The sequence below is a fragment of the Leptonychotes weddellii genome, chromosome 13 (genome assembly GCF_054177405.1).
Source record: "Leptonychotes weddellii isolate Sample4059 chromosome 13, ASM5417740v2, whole genome shotgun sequence".
In the NCBI taxonomy this organism is placed as follows: domain Eukaryota; kingdom Metazoa; phylum Chordata; class Mammalia; order Carnivora; family Phocidae; genus Leptonychotes; species Leptonychotes weddellii.
The window spans coordinates 25,282,396-25,306,846 of record NC_138381.1 but is presented as its reverse complement, the minus strand read 5'-3'; the positions used below and the strand labels follow the sequence as shown (position 1 = coordinate 25,306,846).

The window sequence follows — 24,451 nt, the reverse complement described above, 5'->3', positions numbered from 1 at the left end:
GCAGCTTACATTTAGTGCAGGGCAAACAGACATTAAACAAAATAAAGTAAAAAGTATAGTCTGTCACATGGTCATAAGTGACGATGAGGAAAGTAAGTAGGAGAGGGCACTAAAGTTTCTCGGGAGTTGGCCAGAGGAGGGGGGTTGGTTGGGAGCAAGAAAGGCCTCACTGAAGAGCAATATGCGAGTAAAGACCGGAAGAAGTCACACGGATATCTACGGGAAGAGCATCCAGGTAGAAGGAACAACCAGGGTGAAGGCTCAAAGGCGTGATCAGGACGTTGGAGGAACAGGTAAATGAGAGAGAGACTGGCTGGAGAGGAAATCAGAAAAGTGACAGGAAACCAGACCAGGAAACCAGACCATGAAGACCAGGTCACTGTGAACCCTTTGGCTTTTACTCTGAATGAGACTGGGAGCAAAGGGGTGACATGAGCTATTGACTCACCATTTCCAGGGAACACTGGCTGTTATGAGAATAAGCTGAGGGGAGAACAAGGGCAAAAGCAGGAAGATAAGTCAGGAGGCTATTACAATTGTAATTAGGGAGAAACATGTGAGAATGAACTAGGGTGGTAGCAGTGAAGGTGGGGAGAAGCAGCTGGATTCTGGAAACAGCATGTTTCATTAGTTCAAAAGATGCACATCTTTCACACTGTAATCCCTGCAATTGGAATGTGTATTAAATTGATAACATGCCATATTTTTGTAGCATTTTTTCCTTAGAGGCACACAAAATGCATCTTCAGAATTGGTGGCATCTTAGATTTGATGACAGTGTTTTGAAGCTAGAGATGACAGAATCGGCTGTTACACTGGATGTGGGGTGTAAAAAGACAGAGATGACACCCAGTATTCTGGCCCAAGCAACCAGAAGAATAAAGTTGCCACTTACTGAAGACGGGAAGGCCAAGGACAAGTGGCTTGGAAGGTGGGACGAGGGAAGTCCGTTGGGTGTATTAAACTACAATGTTTGTGAATCATCCAAGTGGAGGTGCTGAGCTGGCAGCTGGGCTTACAAGCTTAAGAGAGAGGCATGGGCTAGAAATAGAACTCTGAGAATCGTAATAGTATTTCAATGATATTTAAAGACATGAGAATGGATGAAGTCCCAAGAGCAAGTTTCGATTGAGCTAGAAGAGGTCCAGGAACTGAGTCCTGGGGCACTCCGACATCAAGAAGTTTGGGAGTGAGGATGAAAACAACCAAGGAGGCAGAAAATGAGCAGCCAGGGAAATGGAAGAGAAACCAGGAGAATATGGGATCCTGGAAACCAAGCAAAGAAAATGTTTTAAGGAGAAAGTGAGCAACTCTGAGAAAGCTACGTAAACTACAATAATCAGCTGTAAATATTTACAGAAAAATATTACAGAGTGAATACTGACCTTAAAGCAATAATAGCAATGTCTCTCCTACAGAGTTATTGGGAGAATAAAAGAAGAAGGTATATTCCTGGCACATAGTAAACACTCAATCCTACATCACATATACGAACCCAAAGACAGGTTTTACCTTATTTAGCAAGCAGAATCAGAAAATGAATGTCTGAACTTCTGATAATAAGTAGATGGGCTTTTAGATTTAAAGAAATTACTCTCAAGTCACCAGCCATCCTTTCTCCCACCATCTCGTTTTCATTACATTCTACTAAAGGCCTTCTCAAGACCTTTAAAGTCACCCCCCAGCCTTGCAGGGCATCCTAGAATCATTTACCTGGCTTTACAAAGCACATGGATACACATAAAAAATAAATTAATTACAATCAATTTTGTTTTGGAAACATCACTGAGGAAGGGGAGAAGTTTTAGAGGCTTTTTTTTGGAGGGAAAGGAGGTTGGAAGAAATAACAGCATATTGATGTGCTATAGGGAATGACAGTAAAGACAGAAACATTAATGATGCAGAAAAGAAGATACAAAATTAATTCAATAAAAAGCAGTACATTCTCAAAATTTATTCATCCTTGATAATAAAAGCATAAACCCATTTTTCAATCAAATAAATGATAATGCTTTCCCCAGCTCGAAACAATGGCCACTGACAGAAGTCTTTGCAACTTTCTTCAAAGGGAATTTAACAGAAAATCAGAATAAGAATAAATAAGAGAGGTAACAGGAAAATAATGACACGAGAGAACTACTGCCAATCTTCCACAGCTAAGTGACAATTCCCAGGCAAAAGTGAGGAGGTAGAAGAAAACAGGGAGCAAAGGAAAAGGAGAGAGGCTTCAAAGAGGCTTCATTTTCCTTGACCGAGTTGAGTTTCTCTGGCCAAGTTCAACCCAGCAACTGCTTTGAGAACCTTGACTCCAAGGACAATTATCTAGCAAACCAGTTAAATCTGAGATAATTACCAAATATTCTGACTGGAAGCATTTATAGAATTCCCATCTGCTAGATGGTGAAAGAAAATTCTTACTTCTATGATAAATCAGACCTGAATCATACACTGAAATGTCCATCATTCCAATTTCACACAGTATGTGTGTCTGAGCCCAGCGAAGGCAAACAGAAACAGATGCAGCAACAGCAGTATTACCTGATCATATAACCAACTCGCTTCACAAACTGCCTGTAGCGTGCCCTATTAAAGGTTTCTAACCCCACAGCCAGAAGCTCCACTAGTGAGTTAGCAAAGGCAAAAATTTTCATCATCTCTTGAGGTCTTGTTGTTTCAGGTGAATAATCACCTAGAAGTTAATGGGAGAAAAGGAAGAAATTATAATTACTATGAAAAAACACGGAAGGACACGTGTAAACATCTCAGTGAGGAACAAAGCCAAGGCAGAGAAAACGTAGCAAACCCCACTGGTCTGGCTCTTCTAGCAACATGAAATGGGGAACCTGAGACAAACTACAAAAATAAAAACAACACATTAAAGCTGGGCGAATTGGGGGGCGCCTGGGTGGCTCAGCTGGTTAAGCATCTGCCTTCAGCTTGGGTCATAGTCTCGGGGTCCTGGGATCAAGCCCCACGTTGGGCTCCCTGCTCAGCAGGGAGTCTGCTTCTCCCTCTCACCCTCCCCCTGCTCATGTTCTCTCTCTCAAATAAATAAATAAAATCTTAAAAAGGAAAAGCTGGGTGATGTGCATGCTAGCTGACCTTTCTGCATTTCAGCACTAGGTGGGAAATTACAATCATAAGAGAAAGGAAGGAAATCTGAGATCTGATGCAACCATGTCCGCATGGTATGGTCAGGCACCAGGGAACCTGAATCAGGAACCTGCCCAAGATGGAAGGCTGGATGCTGAGTTCCTGTGTTGAGCTTGCCACTGTCCCATTTAACACATGACAAAAGAAATCAGTCTACCTTTTGCTTTAAACCCAAGAAGATGTTGAAAGAGTTCATGGAACGGAAACTGGGATAAAAGGATAACCAAGTCATCTTCATTAAGGAGAAGCCAACTGGTCTCGGGGTCTTCATCCTAAGGGAAAAGACGCAAAATCATGTCAGCTGATTTGATCAGAATGCACCATGGTCTAGAGTTACAAGAGCTAAATTATCACAGATGCAAGTGGTACATCATGTCCATGTGTCTCCATGGACTTCTCCTCCTACTATCAGTTCCGTAGATGGGCTGTAAACCCCCTGAAATTGCAAGCACAATTTTATGTGCATCTGGATTATATCAATTCTTCTGTGGCTGAAATTCTCTCATTAAATGTCCATCCCAAAGCAAATTTAAATAAAAAAATTCCTCTAGAGTGGGGAACCTTACTATAAAGCTCAGTACTTTGACAACATGAATTAAAGAACCACACACTCAGTCCAAGTTATTTTAGCTACAAGTCTCTTGCCCCCAAATCAAGGCCTACTGTAGTATTCAACTGTCTTATGGTGGAGTAATTTGCATATGCTATAGATAACTGAAGCTCTATTGCCAATTGGTGCTGATAAAGCAGGTGAGACTAACAGATCATACATAGAGATTATTATATAGGGGAAAACTTTAGGGTTTTTGTTTAATACAGAGCACTAAAGTCATCTTAGAAATTAAGTTGATTTGTGTTCTAAAATATGCTACATTCAAAAAGGGAATGCTGTAAAAAGATCTGGACATCCTGAAGAATATATCACCTCAATTTCAATAAGGGACTAATGTAATTCATTCATAATTTCCCAAGCCACTTATTCCCCCGCTGCCAACCCTGCCCCATTTTAGGTTCTAAATGGCTAACAAACAAGCCTCAGAAACTCTACTTAGAGCAGTAGCTCTCAACTCTGACTATACATCAGAATCACCTGGGAGGCTTTTACACACCTGGATGTCCGTGTGTGGGCCTGGGCAAGATTTGTAAGTTGCCCAGGCGGTTCTAATATACAGACGACTTCAAGGAAGCACTAATGAGCATAATCCAGAGCACCTTCCTCTGAGTCAAGAGCACTCTCAACATTCTCATCTACTCCCCAAGTTCTTGAATTCACTCAATGGTCAGTGAGGGCTAGCCAGGGGCCAGGCACCACTGCAGGCTTCCCCAACCATCATCTGTCTCTGGGAGTAAATGTAGGAAACCTCCCAGAGAAAAGACTTCTCTCTCAGAAGAGAACACTCTCGGGGGGAAAAAAACCTGTTCCACAATCTTTAAAAGACCAATTTGCACCAGCTCCTGAGAAGCTCTCTTCAAGGTGACTGTTGAGTCTCTAGCAGAGATGTCTGAAGAGTAAAAGGAGTGCGAAGGGGCCCCCCGTTTCTGAAAGAGCACTTGGGTAAATACACAGACATGATCCCCACTGCTGCCACGGCTGTCATTCTGAGAACTGTCTGCTGCAAACCATCACTTCTTTAAAAAGAAGGAGGCTTAGTAAATCTGGTCCCTGGCCACCTTGGACAGCACATCAAGTCAGGATGTGGACCATAAAAAAGCACTAGGGCAGATAACTAGCTGGAGGAAAAATTCCTTACAGATACACTAACCCTGTGTACAGCTGAAAGAAAAATCAACAAGCACTATTTTGAGAAATTGGATTTTGATCATTCAATTCTCACCACGAATAAAGAACCATCTTCTACCTTGCAAATGAGAAGATATGGATAAGAAGTATTCGTAAGAGTTAAAGGCAGACCTTGCTAAGCTCCAGCTCTTTATTAGACAGACTCACGTTACCTGATTGGGTGGGGGGGGGATCCCAAGCCCAGGAACTTGTTACTACATAAAAGAAAATCCTAATATAAATTTTACACCATATGAAAATATTGCCAGGTTCCAAATTCTCCCAGCTGAACAGGAAGATATCCTACATGAAGGTGACAACACAGCACACTGGCTCAGAGACTCCACCATTCAGTGACCTGATCTGCGAAAAATCCTTCACCCCCAGCACCTCGGTTTTCTCACACCAATACCTGCACCTCATGGGGCTGTGGGCAGAAGTCAAGGAGAGACTGTGTGACAAGCGCTTAGAACAATGCATGGCACGTAAGAGGAGCTCGGCAATGATTAATCAAAATAATGCAGACACGACAAGTTACCTCTTCTCCTCCCTCATCTACTAGTGTCCATGTCCCGGATGCAGGCCCTGAGGAGGATGGCTTCTGCTCACTAGGCTTCATGTGGCACAGGAACTCCGCTCGATTTCTAAAGGACAAGGGAGATCACTCCAATCACATAAACACAGAAAGCCTGCATGCATGCACTCTGGATCATCTATTCAACCCTGCATAAGAGTCAGCCAGCCACCTAATCTTCAAATGGTTTAAATTAGCAAACAAGAAATAAGGACTGGCGAGAACTCAAGGCGGCTAAAACCTCACTAACTTCATTGTGCAGACCTTGAGGATTCTAGATTAGTAGTGACAAGTAATTGCAGAGAAGCGGTTATGCTGGCCCAGCTCCCGCACGCATGGGACCTCGATACATACAGATTGCTGCGGGACCTCACCTCCAACCAGGCCTACAAACTGTTGCCAGGGCACGACTTGAGGAACCATGCTTTACTGAATATAAAAGGATAATCTGCAGGTAACTCAGAAGCTTGTTTAGGGCAAAAGAGTACCTCTAAATGCAAAACCATTTTTAAGTCAAAATCCTATCTACCATGTGTTGGAGAAGCCCCCTGTCTCCAGGCAGAGAGAGAGAGAACTGGAGAGAATTTCCTACCAACCAGACTTCACAAGGTGTTGGCTAGACCTGATGAGTGGGTGTAAGTGGCGAAATTTCTTCTCTTAGACTACGACACGGTTCTCAGTCCTCTGTTCCTTCCCCTCTGGCCTGGCCCTGAAAAATTCATCCATTCCTTCCTGTTACAGGAACTTTCTCCCATGACTTCCAGTTCTGTAGGTCCACTGCTTCCCTTTCAACCCAAGGAGCTCCAATCCTGAAGCTCCAAATGTCCACTGGTATCTGTCCCTTGTATGTGTCCACCTGTATGCCTCAATGACCTCAGACTTTCCTCCTGTTAGAGTGTCAATGCCCCCACAGTCACTCAGGCTCGGACGTCTACAGAGTTCTGTTGGAACCACTCCTATTCCTTAGTCAGCTACTTAATCCTTTTCTGGGAAGATAACCTTTACGTTCCCCTCCTTATCTTTCCCACCACCATTACCCCAATGCAGGCTCTGAGGCAGACAGGTTTTCCAGGACTGACAGCCAGTGGTAATAACACTGTTCAAGGTCACTTAGACAGAGACTGTGCCTTCTCCCCCAGTTAAATGTCCTCTTGATGATGAGTTGGGATCCAGAGCCAGGAGAGCCAGAAGTCTATAACTGTAATTCAATTAAGCAGAAGCACATCTTCTCCTTCAGTCAATCCTAGCCTCCCTTGATATGACTTTTACCTTTATTCAAAAGCCCTCAACTGCTACAGGGCCAGACCGTATCAAATCTGGATCCCTCAAAACCTTCTATAATCCAAGTCGCTGCAGCTATTCCACTGTATAACCATCTCCCATGCAGTTCTTCGCTCAAACCAAGCTGATCTCCTACCTGTCCTCCACACAGCCATCTTACCTAGACTCTGGGCCAATGCCTCTTCTCCCTGCCAATAGTGCCCTGCCTGCTCCTTCTCTCTGAGATCTAGCCCTTTCTTGCAACCCAGTTCATGCACCTGGAACCTTCTCTCACTGCTCTACCTCCTCTCTTCAGCCTCTCCAGTGCTAGCATGCTGATCGCAGCTTCCCAAGCAAGCACTTAGATCTCTGCACTTCTTTCCCTCTCTACATCTCTTCTTCTAAGGAAAAGATGATCTTTCTTGTCTCTCCATGGCACCTTTCACAATGACATATATGACAGGAGAGGCAAACCCACTAAAAAGGAGGACCCCAAAAAGCTTAATTGCTTATATATAAGCAGTTAATAAGATCATCTGGGGACAAAGGGTATCCAACCCAAAGAAAATCTGCAATATTAAATTCTGGAATGCTGACACTTCCCTTAGCAGTTCTTTGGATCTGGGCAGTTTAGGAAGTCAATCCTTTGGTAGAAAGAAGCATTTCAATTTCTATTTCATAAAGCTCTTCCGCACTTACTTGACAGGAGACATTAGCAGGGCAAGGGACTGCATAAAATGAAAGACCCCTGATGGATTATTCAACACTTTGATCTGAAATCAGAAAAGGAAAAGGCATACTGTAGAAAACCGACAACCCAAGTATCCATAATCTTAGTTCACCAGCATTCTGACAAAGGGAGCGGTTATGAAAACAAAGATGGAAATGGCACGTAATCCACAAGCATGAGAGCGCGGCTCTGGGTTACCTGGCAGTCCTGGTTCGGCTGCACTCAGAGCGGCGTGAGCTGAGCAGCAGACTTCAACTACTGTAACCATATAGGACGAAGCACAATACTGCTCTTTTAGTCCAAAGACAAAACAAAACAAAAAAAATCCTCCTCCTACCTAAAGAGATTCAGACTTCTCACCACCAGAAATACTAAAGAAAAGGTCATGTGGAGAAGTTGAACCTGGCATGCACTTGGCTTCCACCCATCTGAGTGGTTGCTATGAGTAACAAAACAACCCAAAGGCAAGCAGCAGAGAAGAGAAACTGTGAACCATATCATCAGCACTGAAGGTGATTATATGAGAGCCGATCACACAGGCCTGGATCTCTGCTAGCATTAAAGAACACGGAGATGCTCGTGGTTTCTGTTTTGCCTCTACCAACTGTGCCGTGAGGTGGGTTAATTTAGGAAGCCGTGTTGAATATTACCAAAAAACAAAAAAAAAGTCCCAGTGAGTCTTCCTGCACAGAAATTTTACAGAACTAAATACGAGTGAATCTACCAAGCCGGACTAAAGGGGAACTTTTGCAATTCTATCTTAATTTCATCAATTACGGGTGGCCCAAGAAGTTCCAGCATAAAAACGCCTGTGAATACATAAATATATACTAAAATATTTTAAGAATTTTATTTTAGATATCAGTATGTTGAAGTAGTTTTTTAAAGGAGAAAAAAAGCAATTTCTTCAGTAAAAATGTTTAACAAAATCTCTCATCCCACTCAAAATCAGAAGACCATCATCATACCTGGATGAAAGGAACAGCCCATTCACTAACACCAGCTGGGCATCGAAGAATATGGTTTAAAAGGAAGAAGTGATCGCCAGGACAGCCAACTCTTTGTAACACTGACACCTGAACAGGGAAGGACATATAGTTTCATTATTTAATAAGAAGAAAAGTGTACCTAGGGGTCTAGTAAATCACTTAGCCAATGTTTAAATATAAGAATCTTTCAGAAGAATAACCAGAGATCTACTGTATATACACACATATATATAGTATATATACAGTATATAACCAAAAATACACTATTAACATGTTGAGTTTCTACCACAGAGGCACATGGAGGCCTAAGAACCTACGAGTACTATGATAAAAATATCCTAAGTTGGGGCATCTGGGTGGCTCAGTCGTTAGGTGTCTGCCTTCGGCTCAGGTCATGATCCCGGAGTCCTGGGATCGAGCCCCACATCGGGCTCCCTGCTCGGCGGGAAGCCGGCTTCTCCCTCTCCCACGCCCCCTGCTTGTGTTCCCTCTCTCACTATATATCTCTCTGTCAAATAAATAAATAAAATCTTTAAAAAAAAAAAAAATCCTAAGTAGTTTCCCTGCAAACCCAGTTTTTATTATCTGGCAAAATACAACTTACTCACGTTCCTGGCCACATGTGAATAGATACAAGCCAAGTAGTTTAATCTAGTCTCAGTTTGTAATAGATTCTCAAATCCAAATAAGTATGCTTGGGACTTTACCACATATGTAAGACTCTAATATTAACCTAAAAAAAAGCACCCAAGGCAGCCCCATTGAAAACACAACCACTAAACAAATAAGCCTCCTTACACTTAACATCTTTCTTAAATCTCCCAAATCCTGACACCAGCCTTTTTTCTAAGTTTTTAAAGTATGATTGAATACAACACTAGACACTAGATAATAAAAATAAATGATATGGAAGGTTTTAGATCAGCTACCTATATTCTAAATACATATCCCGTCTTTAATTTAGCATGCTTCCCACATTTCCATTTCTTCCTAAGCTGAAGGTATGAGATTAAAGTGTATCAGAAAGAAAAATATTTTGTGCTTAATGACACACTAGATAACTTATTACCATGTGTCATGAACGAAGAAAATGTCACTAACACATTAAATGAATTAGCTGAAGAAGCTGTTGGAAAAAAACCTAGAAGAAGACATAATTCTTCAATTATTTGTTCCCTTACCAATTTCTGCAGCCAGAGAAGAATATCGTCATGGAACTGAGTATCTTCATTAACCCTTCTGGTGAACATGAATAAGACACTGATGCACTCCTTTAGCTGACACAGGTCAGAGGGAAAGCTTTCTGTCTGTTTACAAGCTATAAATTAAAAAGAAGATTAAATGAGCCCCACATAAATGGGTGTTTTGGAGAGAATTTTTAGTGTCTCTACCCATCAATTAATTAATTAACTAATTAATTAAATCTTTTCAAAATATTTAGTTCAGATAAAAATCCAAGGAGAAAAGTTGCATCAAAAATATCTGAATTTGGGGGAACCTGGCTGGCTCAGATGGTTAAGCGTCTGCCTTCGGCTCAGGTCATGATCCCAGCGTCCTGGGATCAGGCCCCGCATCGGGCTTCCTGCTCAGCGGGGAGCCTGCTTCTCCCTCTCCCTCTGCCTCTCTCCCTGCTCATGCTCTCTCCCTCTCTCTCTCTCTCTATCTCTGTGTCTCAAATGAATAAATTAAAAAAATCTTTAAAAAAAATAAAAAAATAAATAGAACTTTTTTTAAAAATCTGAATTTCTACTAAATATGTAACCCAAAAAATTTTTAACTTTGTGAAGTATTACAAAGTAAGGGAAAATTAACTTCATCAAATCCATTTTTTATTTAAAAATCAGATCATTGGGCACCTGGGTGGCTCAGTTGGTTAAGCGACTGCCTTCGGCTCAGGTCATGATCCTGGAGTCCCGGGATCGAGTCCCGCATCGGGCTCCCTGCTCGGCAGGGAGTCTGCTTCTCCCTCTGACCCTCCCCCCTCTCATGTGCTCTCTGTCTCTCTCATTCTCTCTGTCTCAAATAAATAAATAAAATCTTTAAAAAAAATAAAAATAAATAAAATAAAAATCAGATCATTGATCTAATCCCAGCTCTTCGATTAGTTATAAAAACAATGAGGGGGAAGGATTTCTTTTTTTAAGAGAGAGAGGGAGAAGACGAGAGAGAATCTTAAGCAGGCTCCACACCCAATGCACAGCCAACGTGGGGCTCGATCTCACAACCCTGAAATCACGACCTGAGCCGAAATCAGGAGTTGGACACTTAACGAACTGAGTCACCCAGGCGCCGAGGATTTTTTTTTACTTCAAATATTCTTAATATCTCCCCCAGAAATAAAAATTGCATAATTCAATTAGCTAATTCACACTTAACACATCATACAATCAAGGCTAGGGTTTTTTAAAACCCAAATATGATGAAAAATGCAGAACATTATAGATCCCCTGATGAAAGTTATATAAAACAGCCCAACAAACTAGACAAGCAAAAATAAAGTACAAAAGATACAGGATGAAAAAGTACGCTATCAGTTTTACAATCAAAATGTATTTGAACTCTACTTGGTAACAAATACATACATTAGGACTAAGGGACATTAATGATAAAAAGCAAGCTTTTTGGCTTCCCAGAGAAGCAGAGACTGACAGCCCCAGGGAAGGGAGACCTAGCACTGCTCCCAAGAAATGGTATGAAGGCAGATCTCAATCCTACTTTGGGGAAGGCAAGGTAAAACAGCTAGCACCAATATTCCCTTATAATACCAATTAGTACACAATCAACTCAACTCCTCACTTCTTTCCTCATTGCAGACCACGAGAAAGAGTGAGACTTTCACGATTCACATACCTCGGCCTTGAATTGCGAAAGATCTCAGAAGAGCTGAACCATTGAGTAAGGCATAAATATAAGACTCCACTTGCAACTTTGAGAGCACAGAGGTGTATGAATGCAGAGCGAGGGTCTGGTGGAGGTGCTCAGATTTGGCATCAAATAGCTTCTTTAGCTCCCCCAGTGCATTTTCATTCATCTCTACTCTCTGGTAGCGATGATAGCCTGAAACTTTCACTTGATCTGCACAGATACCCTAGAGGTGGACAAAAGGGTAAAACAGGAAACCAGTTAACTCTTTACACTTGAAATAATCAGGCTGCAGGCATACGATATATTGGCTTCAGTACCACCTTCAAAGAGCTTATAAATCAGAGTAAGGGGACAATCCTACCACATAGGGAACAATAAATCAAATATATAATCAGGGGCCAAGAGGGATAATGCCAATCACAAAGCATCACAAGGTCAAAGAAAAAAAAGAAACCCTAAGAAGAAAACAATAGAACTTGTCCCTAAGACTCTCACGATTGATAATCTTACCTTCAACTTTATAAACACGGAAGTCATGTGATATCCCCACAACTTCAAGGGACTTCAAAATATCTCTGTACCTACCCTCATCATTCTTTGATTCTGCTCAAAAGCAACCCCTCTCCTTTCTAATACTAACACCTCCAGCTGTGTTCCTGATTCTATCCTCTTTTTCAGTAGTTTTCAAATGTTCTCCTCTCCACAATCTCCTTTCTATGTACAAAGAGAGATACAAAGGTCCCCCAATGAATAGGATCAGGGATTGGGGAAAGCACGTGTTTCTCCTCGATATCTCCTCCAGCTTCCCTTCATTGCCAAATTTGCCAAGAGTGGCCTCCTTTTCTTTGCCATCCTTCCTAGGCCACTGGGAAGTGGCTTCCCTAATGGTCACCTTGGCCTCCACAGGGTCACATCTAATTGCCTTCCTGTTTCCTCATCTCTCAAGTTTATTCCATGGATCATCCTCTCCTTGACCCTCTCTACCCATGTGGATGTTCTTGGCATTATGCCCAAGGTTACAAACTAAATGGTCCACAGGCTGCATTTGACCTGGAAACGTGACTTGCTTGGCCTCTACTCTCTATTTTGTTGCCAACATTCACAAATCAGGATCCTTCACACAGAAATCCAGATTTCCAGTTCCTCTTAGGAAGTGAAAAGATGTGGCAATGTTGGACCAACACAACCATCACGGCAACAATCAAGAGCGGCTGCCCCCACTGGACCAGGCAGGAGCTTACCCATCGACCACCGTCCCACTCGGCCCACTTCACTCCTCCAGGTCACCTGCGTGGCCCCTGCAGGCATCTGACTTTGTGACCCCCACACCGCACTACTCTGGGCTAGGATAGGGTCAATGTGAGTACAAGCATACTCCAGACCTGGATGGTATCACAAGAGAAGCAGCTCCACTGCAAATGCCCCAGGCTCCCAAAAGCTTTACAGAACACCAAGATACCTGCACAGACAACTGTTCGTCCTTAAAGTGCCACAGTCGACTTTTCGCATTTTGGCAATCAGACGTCAGGGCAAGCAGCTCAGCTTCAGCCAGCAGCAGCTGCTTCCTACATCGCGAGTAGTTCAAAAGCAACTCATAAAATTCATGCCTGTCCTGATGAGCCATGCTGTCGAATTCTTCTAAATATGACTCAACATTTTCCAGCCATGAACCAGGCTCAAAGATTTTTAGCTGTTCTTTAGTAAATGGTACTAGTTCTGGTTGAGATGGGAGCTCTGGGTAGAGTCGCTCATTACGAAACAAGGGTTTCGCTGCCACCAAACCTGGTGCTTCTCTAGCAATTTCGGCTGGCAACTGAGGATATAGTTTTTTCACTCTAGGTGGCTGAAAAATGTCTTTGGCTTCACAAGAACTCTGCAAGGGAACATTTTGTAGCACCTCTGAAGAAAAACCCAAGGCTTGCTTGTCTTTCTTTTTCTGAGTTTCTCTGACCTGTAAATTTTCCATTTCCTGCTGAGTATAAGAAAAATTAGACTGCAAGGTGCTTTCAGAAGGTCCACACTGTACCAACTTATTTTCCTCTACTTCTGTAAAGTTCTTGGGAGCTTCTACTTTGGTTCCGACATTGTCTCCAGGGTCAAACTTCAGCTTCACTGCATCATCCCCAACACAGGCTCTGACCTCCTCCCCTTCCTTTAGGGTCTCTGTGTTCCATGTCAGGGACCCTTCATCGCTTATAGTTAAGGAGGTGAGTGGTACATCAAACATTTCACTCTCGTTTTGTCCACTGGCAGCATTCTGGAGCTGGGAATCAGTTAACACCTTCAGACAGTCTCCTTTGAATCCACAAGCTGGAGTAGGGATTTCCAGCTCTCTGGAGGTTTTTGGAAGGGAGACTTCATCAGATTCTTCCCTCTGAAGAGTTTCAGATCTCTTCTTTTCCTAAAAATGAGATTTATAATGTGAAATAATTTATAATATAGTAATAATTGATGCTTTCAACATGAGAAATTCTTAAATTGTATACAAAATCTAAATTTTATAATTAGCAAATGGAGTCTAAATAAAATTCCTAAGCAATGTGTTTCATATTTCCTATTATTATTCAATTTCGACTCTGTTAAATTTGGGAGATTCACTAGTCTAATCCCAACAGAGAAAGACATCAAAAGCAGCAGCAAATTACGACTCATGAACACAGGAGGAAAGTTTTAATTAGGTCATTCTCCATTCTCCTAGAGGTCAACAGAACAGTGTCCACATAGTGTAGGCCTCAATAGATTTATCTTCATCTTGACAAACATATTCGCTTAAAACTCATGCAGAAAGAGTCAAAGAACTTGAGCAATAAAATAACATGAGTATTGGATTATAACCTACAGAATAAAATAAATATCATGAGTCCATACTGACATAAATAAATAATAAATGGGCAAAAAGTGACACCCCTCCCTACAGAATTCCAATCAATAAATGTAGATGGAATGAGAATAACAGAAAAGTCACCATTACAACACCATGGTAATAACTGCCACAGGCAAAATCTGCCGATGGATGTTAAAGTGAGTGAGTGAAAATGTAAGCAGAAACAAGACAGCTGGCTAGCATCAAAGTATCTCCTAAATATTTAGTAATTACAAAGGGGGAAATAGTAAGGTTCAGTGGAGAATTCGGCAAACAATATATTAACTGCTTAATCAAGATTGATAAGACCAGTAGCATATCCCCATGTGATGTTCTGAGAAGGCCTATCACCTCTTCAAGTATCCTTTCCAATAACATACAACCTCAATCTAATCATAAAAATATACCAGACAAAAACTCAAATTAAGGAACGGTCTACAAGGGGCGCCTGGGTGGCTCAGTTGGTTAAGCGACTGCCTTCGGCTCAGGTCATGATCCTGGAGTCCTGGGATCGAGTCCCGCATCGGGCTCCCGTCCCGCATCGGGCTCCCTGCTCAGCGGGGGGTCTGCTTCTCCCTCTGACCCTCTTCCCTCTCGTGCTGTCTCTCATTCTCTCTCTCTCAAATAAATAAATAAAATCTTTAAAAATATATATATAAAAAAAAAATTAAAAAAAAAAGGAACGGTCTACAAAAGAACAGAAACATGGGGCCCCTGGGTGGTGCAGTCAGTTAAGTGTCTGACTCTTGGTTCTGGCTCAGGTCATCATCTCAGGGTTGTGAGATCGAGCCCCATGTCAGGGACTGCACAGTCTGCTGAAGTTTCTCTCTCCCTCTCCCCCTCCCCATGTTCGCTCTCTCTCTCTAAAATAAATAAATCTTTAAAAAAAAAAAAAGGAATAACAAATGTTATGGTCATCAAAGACTGAGGAACTATCAAGAGATTGGAGGAAACAACAAAGACAGGACAACTAAATGCCCTGTAGGACCCTAGATTGGATCCTGGAATAGAAAAAGAACAGTACTAGGAAAACTGTTGAAATCCAAATAAGTTCTACATCTGAGTTAACAGTTTTGTGCCAACATTAACTTCTTGGTTGTGACAAATGTTCTATACCATAGAATTTATGATTATGTGAGAGAGTGACATCAGAGGATGCTGCATGAAGGGTATATGGAACTCTCCGTACTATATTTACAACTTTTCATGAAGTCTGAAATGATCTCCAAAAAACAAAGACAAAAAAAAAGTTAACTTTAAAAGAAAGTCCAATAAAATGAGGTAGGGTTTTTAAAAAAACACCTCAGGCATTAACACACAAACTAGATACACAGCGGGGTGCCTGGGTGGCTCAGTCGTTAAGCGTCCGCCTTTGGCTCAGGTCCTGGGATCAAGCCCCACCATCGGGCTCCCTGCTCCGCAGGAAGTCTGCTTCTCCCTCTCCCACTCCCCATGCTTGTGTTCCCTCTCTCGCTGTGTCTCTCTCTGTCAAGCAAATAAATAAAATCTTTAAAAAAAAGAAAAACCCAAACTAGAAACACAGGAAAACATGCTGATAAAGAAGAAAAAAATTATAGGAAAATTCTTTAAATAAAATTGTTACACGCAAACAAACTGAAAAAAAATGACTACATCACCCTAATACTCCCCTTTCACTATGAAATTTTAAGAAGACAAACCTGACAGTTTCACAGGTTATCAGTGATTTTGGATTGTGCTGTCCAGCAAATGTCCAGCAAAAAAAAAGTTGACGAGAACCAAAAATGTAAGACCTTGTATGTACCTAATATTAGGAAGAAAAGATAAACGTTTTTGAAATGGAATTTGAGGTCACTTGCTGGTAATGGCTACCAAACATTTACAATGGTGGTGATTGAAGAAGCAATGTGCCCCTCCAAAATTACTTTAATCTACACTGTGAACTGTGGATATCAGATTCAGATATGAGCCACACAATGCATACAAACGAGTTTGTCAAATTGCCTAAAATCATGAATAACAAAAAGCATTATACAAGTATTTATAAGAAAATGAAGAAGTGGGTCTGATTACACTGCAATGATGTTTAGCACATTTCTATAATAAATAGGTTTGTCAGACTGGGAGGTCAGAAAGAGACAATCAGGAGACGGAGGCCTATGGTTACTACAGTGAGAGAAATGCTGGTGTACTGGTCAGGAGAAAAGCCAAATTTAAGTGAGTTGAATAATCAAAATATAAAATTAAGAAAATAATTTCATTTATAATGAGCAAAGAAAAAATATAGAAAGATAACTTTAACAAAAGAATTGTAAAAGCTGTACTCTGAAAATTGCCAAACATCGTTAAAAGAAATTAAAGACTTAATAACTGGAAACACATCCCATGTTCATGGATGAGATCACAATATTGTTAAGATGGCAATCCTCCTCAAATTGATGCACAAATTCAACATAATCTCAATCAAAAGTCCAGCTGCCTTTTTTGCAGAAAATGACAAGTTGGATCCTTAAACTCATAAGAAAATGCAAGGGACCCAGAGTAGACAAAACAATCTTAAAAAAGAACAAAGGAGATCTCATACTTTGTAACTTCAAAACCTACTATAAAACTAGAGTAATAAAGACAGTGTGGTTCTAGCATACAGACAAATAGATCAATGGAAGAGAACTGAGAATCCAGAAATAAAACCTTATATTTAAGGTCAATTGATTTTCAACAAGGGTGCCAAGACAATATAACGTACAATGAGCAGTCTTCAACAATGGTGCTTAACAACAGGATATCCAAAGACTGAAACTGGACCCTTACCTTCTTCCATCATATACAAAAATTAATTCAAAAAGGATCATAGACCTAATGTAAGAGCTAAAACTTTAAAACTCTTAGAAGAAAACATAGGTGTGAATCTTAATGACCTTGGGTTACACATGACACTAAAAGTACAAACAACAAAAGAAAAAAATAAATTGAACTTCATAAAAATTAAAAATATTTGTGCTGAAAATGACACTTTGAAGAAAGTGAAAAGATAACCCATGGAATGGGAGGAAATAGTTACAAATCAATTATCTTATAAGGGACTTATATTCAGAATAAAAAAAAGAACTCTTGTAACCCAATAATAAAAAGATGAATAACCCAATTTAAAAATGGGCAAAGGATATGAATAGACATTTCTCCAAAGAAGATATACAAATGGCACATAGAAAGATGCTAACATCATTAGCCATTACAGAAAAGCAAATCAAAATCACGAGACGCCATGTCATATCCAGTAGGAAAAATATTTAAAGTCAGATAATGGGGCGCCTGGGTGGCTCAGTCGTTAAGCGTCTGCCTTCAGCTCAGGTCATGATCCCAGAGTCCTGAGATTGAGTCCCGCATCGGGCTCCCTGCTTCTCCCTCTCCCACTCCCTTCTTGTGTTCCCTTTCTCACTGTGTCTCTCTCTGTCAAATAAATAAAATCTTTAAAAAATAAATAAAGTCAGATAATAAGTGACAGTAAGGATGTAGAGAAATTAGAACTTCATACACTGCTGGTGGGATTGTAACGTGATGCGGCCACTATGGAAGACAGTTTGGCAGCTCCTAACTGTGGTGATGGCTGCACAACCTTATGATCATACTAAAAACCACTGAAATATACCAGTATAAATAGGTGAATTGTGTCGTGTGTGAATTACACCTCAAAAAGCTATGAGAGATTTTTAAAATTTACTGAGTTGACGAATGAGAAGTAAGGAAGCAGAGACTGGAACGTGGAACAGAGAAGATTCTTTTTTCTCTTTTCTTAAGCTGGAAGAGACCTCTGTGGTTGTTAAATGCTAACTGGAAGAGAAGACAAGGGAGCTGGAAGCAGCCACATGACGGGCCACAGGATCAAGGGCACAGCAAGCAACCACACCTCCTCCAACCCACAGGCCTCCAGAGCCTTCCTATCCAACCTATCCCTCAGGCAGTTTTTAACCTCCGTGTGTCCCATCTCACTCCACTCCAACCCCACCTCACTCAGCCCTCTCTCCCCACTCCAGGATGGCCCTTGCAATTCCAAATTCTTTCCCTCCACTAAACAAAATGAGGTCTCCAGCGGCTAATCCCAAACTTGCCTGCCCACTCCCAGCAGCCGTAGAACAGATAATGCAGCCAGAGAATCAAATGAATTTTTTAAAAACTTCTTAGCCTCTCTGGAAAGAACACACAAGATTTTGTTTAGGTTTTATTTCCCCTGGGGTAGAACTCAGTGCTTCTCTGGGTTTCTAGAGTGGAACCAAAGAAAACTCTCTACCTGTACTGGTTAGGGAAGTTAGGTCCAAAGAGAAATTAACCTGGAGTTGGCCCAAGGAAGGAGTGGGGGAAGGACAGAGAAGCTGGTGCTTTGATTCAAATGGACCATCCAGACCAAGGAAGGTAACCTGGAGGGAAGGATGGACAACCATTTGAGCTGATGGCAAAGGCCTGACGCTCCCTTGAGGATCCCAAGACAGACACAGGACCTCTATGGTATGAATGCAGAGAGAGAGGGGATTTGCTGAGATCATCACTGATGCCAGAGTCTCAAGAGCAGTGGTGAGCTCCCCGTGGTTTACTTCATTTTCCAAAGCACTAAATAGGGGAGCAGGTCCTAAATGGTCTCCAAGCCTGCAGCCTCTGCCCCACCACCAATTCATTCCAAATGCCATTTTAACATTGGCTTCCGCAAAACACTGCTCTGAACACCACAAACAGTCACAGCTCTCCATTTAATGCAAGACGGATTCTTACCCCTGGCACTCAGTGCCTTTGATGACTCAGTTATGATCACACCTCAAGACAAAATCTTCCTTCAGTGACCACACCAACCCCTCCACACATGCTTTACTCTGAACTCCTACAATATGTACTTGTCATCCGGCCCTGGTTACAGGTTAATTTATCTTTAAATTCTGTCTCCCCCCCACATAAACCACAAGTATCTTAGGGCCAGGCACTATATCTTATGTCTTTGGATCTGATCTGCCTCTGACTTTTGACAGTGTTCAATAAATGTTTCCTGAGACAAGAGTGATGACCTATAAATCACAAGGATTTATTGACTACCAACTGTATAGTGGGCTCTGTCCCAGGTACTAGAATAAAGAAATATAAAGAAATTTTTCAATTATCCAACAAATATTTATACTTACCATATGCTCTGGCACATTCAGAAATTTATTTTTATATACCTCTCAGAAAGCAGAGGGAATATCCAATGAATTCAGAGGAAACTCAACTTTTATCCCAAAATCTGAATCTATTCTTATACTAAAAATATAAAATTTCACTTAAAAATAAAAAAGTCAGCTTCCAATTATTTTGCCTAGAGATAAAGATATAGGAGAACATACTGTATATATAATAATCATTATACATCACAAAATAAAATTCAAACGCAACTCCATGTGTATCAAGTCGCGTGTGCAAAAATTCATACTTACATAATTTTATTTTAAGCAAAAGACACGTTTCTTACAACTAAAAACACCCCGGAGATTAGGAATCTGTATTTCTTTACTTTTAATCTCCACTTAAGTTACATATAGGTAGAGAATAAATATTAAAATAATTCCACAGAAGGAAAAATAATCAAGCACTGATACAGAAATGGAAGAATTATTAATAAACAAGGAAAAACAAACTTAACTACACATCACAGTAAACATGCTCTGGAGTGCTGTGTACATGTGGGGAAAAAACTGAAGAACTCACATAAACCACTACCAAAAATTATCTCCAGGAGATAGAATTCAGGGCATTTGATTTCTGCTGTACACTTCTGTGTGTGCGTGTGTGTGCGTGTTTCTGTGTGTGTGTGTGTGTGTGTGTGTGTGTCCGCTCAGATGCACATACTTCTTGAAGCAATGAGCACTTTTGTAATCAGAAGAAAAATACAGAGTGTAGGTTCTGGGGCACCTGGGTGGCTCAGTTGGTTAAGCGACTGCCTTCGGCTCAGGTCATGATCCCGGAGCCCCGGGATTGAATCCCGCATCGGGCTCCTTGCTCAGCGGGGAGTCTGCTTCTCCCTCTGCCCCTCTCTCCCTCATACTCTCACTCTCTCTCAAATAAATTAAAAAAAAAAAAGAGTGTAGGTTCCGGGAAACAAATTGGAAGTTTCCTCACTCACAGTTCTTTCTCTCTGAGCTGGAGTAAGTAAAAAAAAATTACAACTCCTTTCCTTCTGTAAAAATAACGAGCTGCTTCTTTATGAACAATGAAGATTCAAGTTATACATTTTGTAGAATATTTCCATGAGAGTATTCTAAAGACAGGGTCTGTTGACCAATAATGTCTGTATCCGCAGCACTTAGCACAATGTCTGGCACAGAACAGATAAAAAGGGCTTGGACACGTGGGTCTGTATAAATCAAAAGTTCTTGGCGCAACTGTATCAGCTCTCCTTGGGGTGTCCAGGGATGGTGTACAAGTCAAAAGGCTTGGGGGAAGGATGGGGCCTCTACATTTTGCTCTGAATACAACATCTCCTGGCTGCCACCTCTTTCCTGTTGTATTAGCATTTTGCAGGCTTGACCTCTTGCTCTTCCTTCATACACTTCCTTCACTCAGCTTCTGGAACCCTACACTCTCGGGCACTGGGGACACATACTACCTCACTGGTCACTGCTCACACTCCTTTGTCCTCTTCTTCTCCTCTTCTCCCCAAACTCTTAAAGTTGGGGTGCCCCTGGGTTCTTTTCTTATCACCTTTCTATACTACGCTCATTCCCAAAGTAACCTAATTCAGTCTCTGGCTTTAACTATCTATATGCTAATGACTATATGCCAAAGACTCCCAGATCTTTTTTTTTTAAGATTTATTTATTTATTGGGGAGGGGGACCAGAGGAGGGTGAGAGGGAGAGGATCTCAAGCAGATTCCCCACTGAGCACAGAGCCCAGTGCGCGGCTTGATCCCACGACCCTGAGATCATGACCTGAGCCAAAATCAAGAGTTAGGTGCTCAATCGACTGATCCACCCAGGCACCCCAAAGACTCCCAGATCTTAATCCCAACCTGGAGCTCTCCCAAGCTCTAGATTCACATACCCAACCCTACTTTACATCTCCATTTGGAAGTCCAGTAGACACCGGTTTCAAAATTAGCATATTCATCGCTTCTCAGCCTTCTGGCTAAGATCAAGTGCAAAATTAGCATATTCAAACCTGAACTCCTGATCAGCGCCCAAACCTGTTCCACCCCCCACCTCCTCTGTCTCAGAGTCATCTGTGCCTGTTTTCTCTCACATGCCAGATCCAAGCCATCAGCAAATCCTCTTGGCTCTACCTGCAGAAACTCCCAGACTTCAAACACTTCTCACCACCTCTCCCATACAAGTCTGGTCCGAACCACTGTCACCTCTTGCCTGGATTACTGCAACAGTCTTTTAAAAGGTCTCTGCCTCTACTCTTGCTCCTTTAGAGTCTATTCTCCACACAGCAAGCACAGTGATCCTTTAAAGCCTAACTCAGATCACACCCCTCCTCTGCCCAAAACCCTCAAGTGCTTACATATTTCACTCAAAGTAGAAGTTGCTACAATGGCCCACACAGCCCAGCATGACCTGGCCCTGTGTTAGGTTTCCGACTTCATCCCACTACTCTCCCCTCCCTTACTCCCCCCCTTCCCAGACTGCCTCCTTGCAGTTCTTGGGGCAGGCCAGGCAGGCCACTCCCTTAGGGCATCAGCCTGGAATGTTTCTCCCCCAATATCTACATGGCTAACTCCCTCATCTCTTTCGTGTCTTTACTTATATGTCACCTTGGGAAACTGCAACCCATCCTTATGAGTCTGCTTCTCTCTCTCCCTCTGCCCTTCCCCACTGCTTGTTCTCTCTGTGTCTCTCAAATAAATAAAATCTTTAAAAAATAAAAAAATTTAAAAAAGGTCTTTCCATGTCACGATCAGCTTTCTGGGCCACATATCAGTCTATCCTTAGCAATTACCATATGCTGTTACTATTAAGGAGTTGCTAGCATTCAGAATTTAACTAATGTTTGTGTACATCCCATGACTATAAAATATACACTGCATCGGGCGCCTGGGTGGCTCAGTTGGTTAAGCGACTGCCTTCGGCTCAGGTCATGATCCTGGAGTCCCTGGATGGAGTCCCGCATCGGGCTTCCTGCTTGGCAGGGAGTCTGCTTCTCCCTCTGACCCTCCCCCCTCTCATGTGCTCTCTCTCATTCTCTCTCTCTCAAATAAATAAATCTTAAATATATATATATATATACACTGCATCTGTAGAATAAGTCCAAATCTAAAAATCTACTGTTCTTAACTCATAATCTACCAAGATCACCAAAGCCAGGGTCCTCTGAGGTGGGGGATAGTCTAGTAGAAGATGGTACTAAAAGAATGAAAACATTACTGGGACAATCTCTTAGGAATGAGATTAACTACAACCTAACAATGTGAGGTCATCTACCAAATGATTAACATTGAGGAATGCAGGTCAGCTGCTAGGTAAAAAAAATCCACAAGCCACTCAAACTATCTAAAGGGAACAACACATGACACTCCTCACTTCCTGAACTGAGTCCTGGAACTGCTCCATAAATAGCTGCCAAATTATACCACAGATAATAAAGATTTCATTAATGTAGAACTTTATAATTATGGCTAAACTACAGCCAGCACTAAAAATGAATCTACTGACTCTAAAAGAACAATTTTTACAATGACAAGTATGAGGGCCTTGCTGGTGTTGTGGACTTTTTCCATTTGTTTTTTTCATTCTACTCAGAGAAAATTTACTAAATTCTTCTAAGTGACAAAGCTTGGAAGTATTCTTCAATACCGGCATCTATTCCTTACTCAACAAACATAACCAAGTGCATAAAGGGCTGTGAAGGGTACTGGAAACAAACAAGTCCTTGCCTCATTGAGGAGGACACAGCCTGAGAGAAGAGTTTTTGACAAAATAACTACAAGTGAGACAAGTGACAAAGGGGTGCAGGGTGTTACTGCAGGAGGGAGTAATGCAAGGGTCATGAGGGAAAGTTCTTCTAAGGAAGTACTGTTTTAGTAGGGACCTCATGACTGAGTAGTAGGTGAAGAGGGGCAGGAAGAGGTATCAGGGCAGAAGAAATAGCATGTGCAAAGGCCCTGAAGCAGAAAATATATATATATATAAAATTGAGAACCAAAAGAGATGGTAGTGGTAAACCTAAGGTTGAAGAGAAAGACAGAAGCCAGGTCATTTAGGGCCCTGAGTCCATGCTAAGGACTCTGGACTCTAGCCTCAGAGTAATGAGGAACCTCTGAAAGGTTTTAAGGAGGAGAGTTATCAGTTTTGTTTTTTGTTTTGTTTTGTTTTAAAGATTTTATTTATTTAGGGGTGCCTGGGTGGCTCAGTTGTTAAGCGTCTGCCTTCGGTTCAGGTCATGATCCCAGGGTCCTGGGATCGAGCCCCACATCAGGCTCCCTGCTCAGCGGGAAGCCTGCTTCTCCCTCTCCCACTCCCCCTGCTTGTGTTCCCTCTCTCACTGTGTCTCTCTCTGTCAAATAATTAAAATCTTTAAAAAAAATAAAATAAAAATAAAACAATCAATCGGCTTTAGTTTACAGAATGGGCAGCAAGAATGAATTTGGAAAGGCCAGTTTAGCAGAAATCCAAAAACTCTTCCTTGGAGGATGGTGGTGGTAGGATGGAGAAAAACAAGCAGAATTAAGAGAATATTTAGGAACCACAACTGGCAAGACTTAGTGACTGATTAGATTTGGAGAGTGAGGAAAAAGTATGTGTCCAGGATTTCTGGTTTGACCAAATACCTCTGGAATGAAGGCCTCTTCAAATAAATTAACATAGGGGCGCCTGGGTGGCTCAGTCGTTAAGCGTCTGCCTTCAGCTCAGGTCATGATCCCAGGGTCCTGGGATCGAGCCCCGCATCAGGCTCCCTGCTCAGCGGGAAGCCTGCTTCTACCTCTCCCACTCCCCCTGCTTGTGTTCCCTCTCTTGCTGTGTCTCTCTCTGTCAAATAAATAAATAAAATCTTATTAAAAATTAATTAACATATGTCTGTGAAAGAAAATTGCCTGAAATGTGTCAATAAAATGAGCAATTGGTTTTTCTTGACAGATTAAAAGCTTAAGGTTTTTATTTCAGAAATCCTGTTGCAAACAAAATAACTTGACACAGAATCCTCTTAACTGTTTTTAAGTATTTATAGACAGAGGGGCGCCTGGGTGGCTCAGTCGTTAAGCGTCTGCCTTCGGCTCAGGTCATGATCCCAGGGTGCTGGGA

The 24,451-nt window shown here is 41.7% G+C and overlaps 1 protein-coding gene across 1 annotated transcript in view; it reads right to left on the bottom strand.

Annotated features, from left to right (window-relative positions):
• The window catches only part of EPG5 (ectopic P-granules 5 autophagy tethering factor), a 104,419-nt gene that overhangs the window by 77,612 nt on the left and 2,356 nt on the right, over window positions 1–24,451 (bottom strand). The window contains exons 2-9 of the mRNA XM_081802531.1: window positions 12,811–13,752; window positions 11,337–11,574; window positions 9,668–9,804; window positions 8,466–8,573; window positions 7,467–7,540; window positions 5,472–5,577; window positions 3,311–3,425; window positions 2,539–2,689 (exon numbers count right to left, since the gene is read on the bottom strand). Coding sequence (XP_081658657.1) covers window positions 2,539–2,689; window positions 3,311–3,425; window positions 5,472–5,577; window positions 7,467–7,540; window positions 8,466–8,573; window positions 9,668–9,804; window positions 11,337–11,574; window positions 12,811–13,752 — 1,871 coding nt within the window. The remainder of the gene's footprint in view (window positions 1–2,538; window positions 2,690–3,310; window positions 3,426–5,471; window positions 5,578–7,466; window positions 7,541–8,465; window positions 8,574–9,667; window positions 9,805–11,336; window positions 11,575–12,810; window positions 13,753–24,451) is intronic.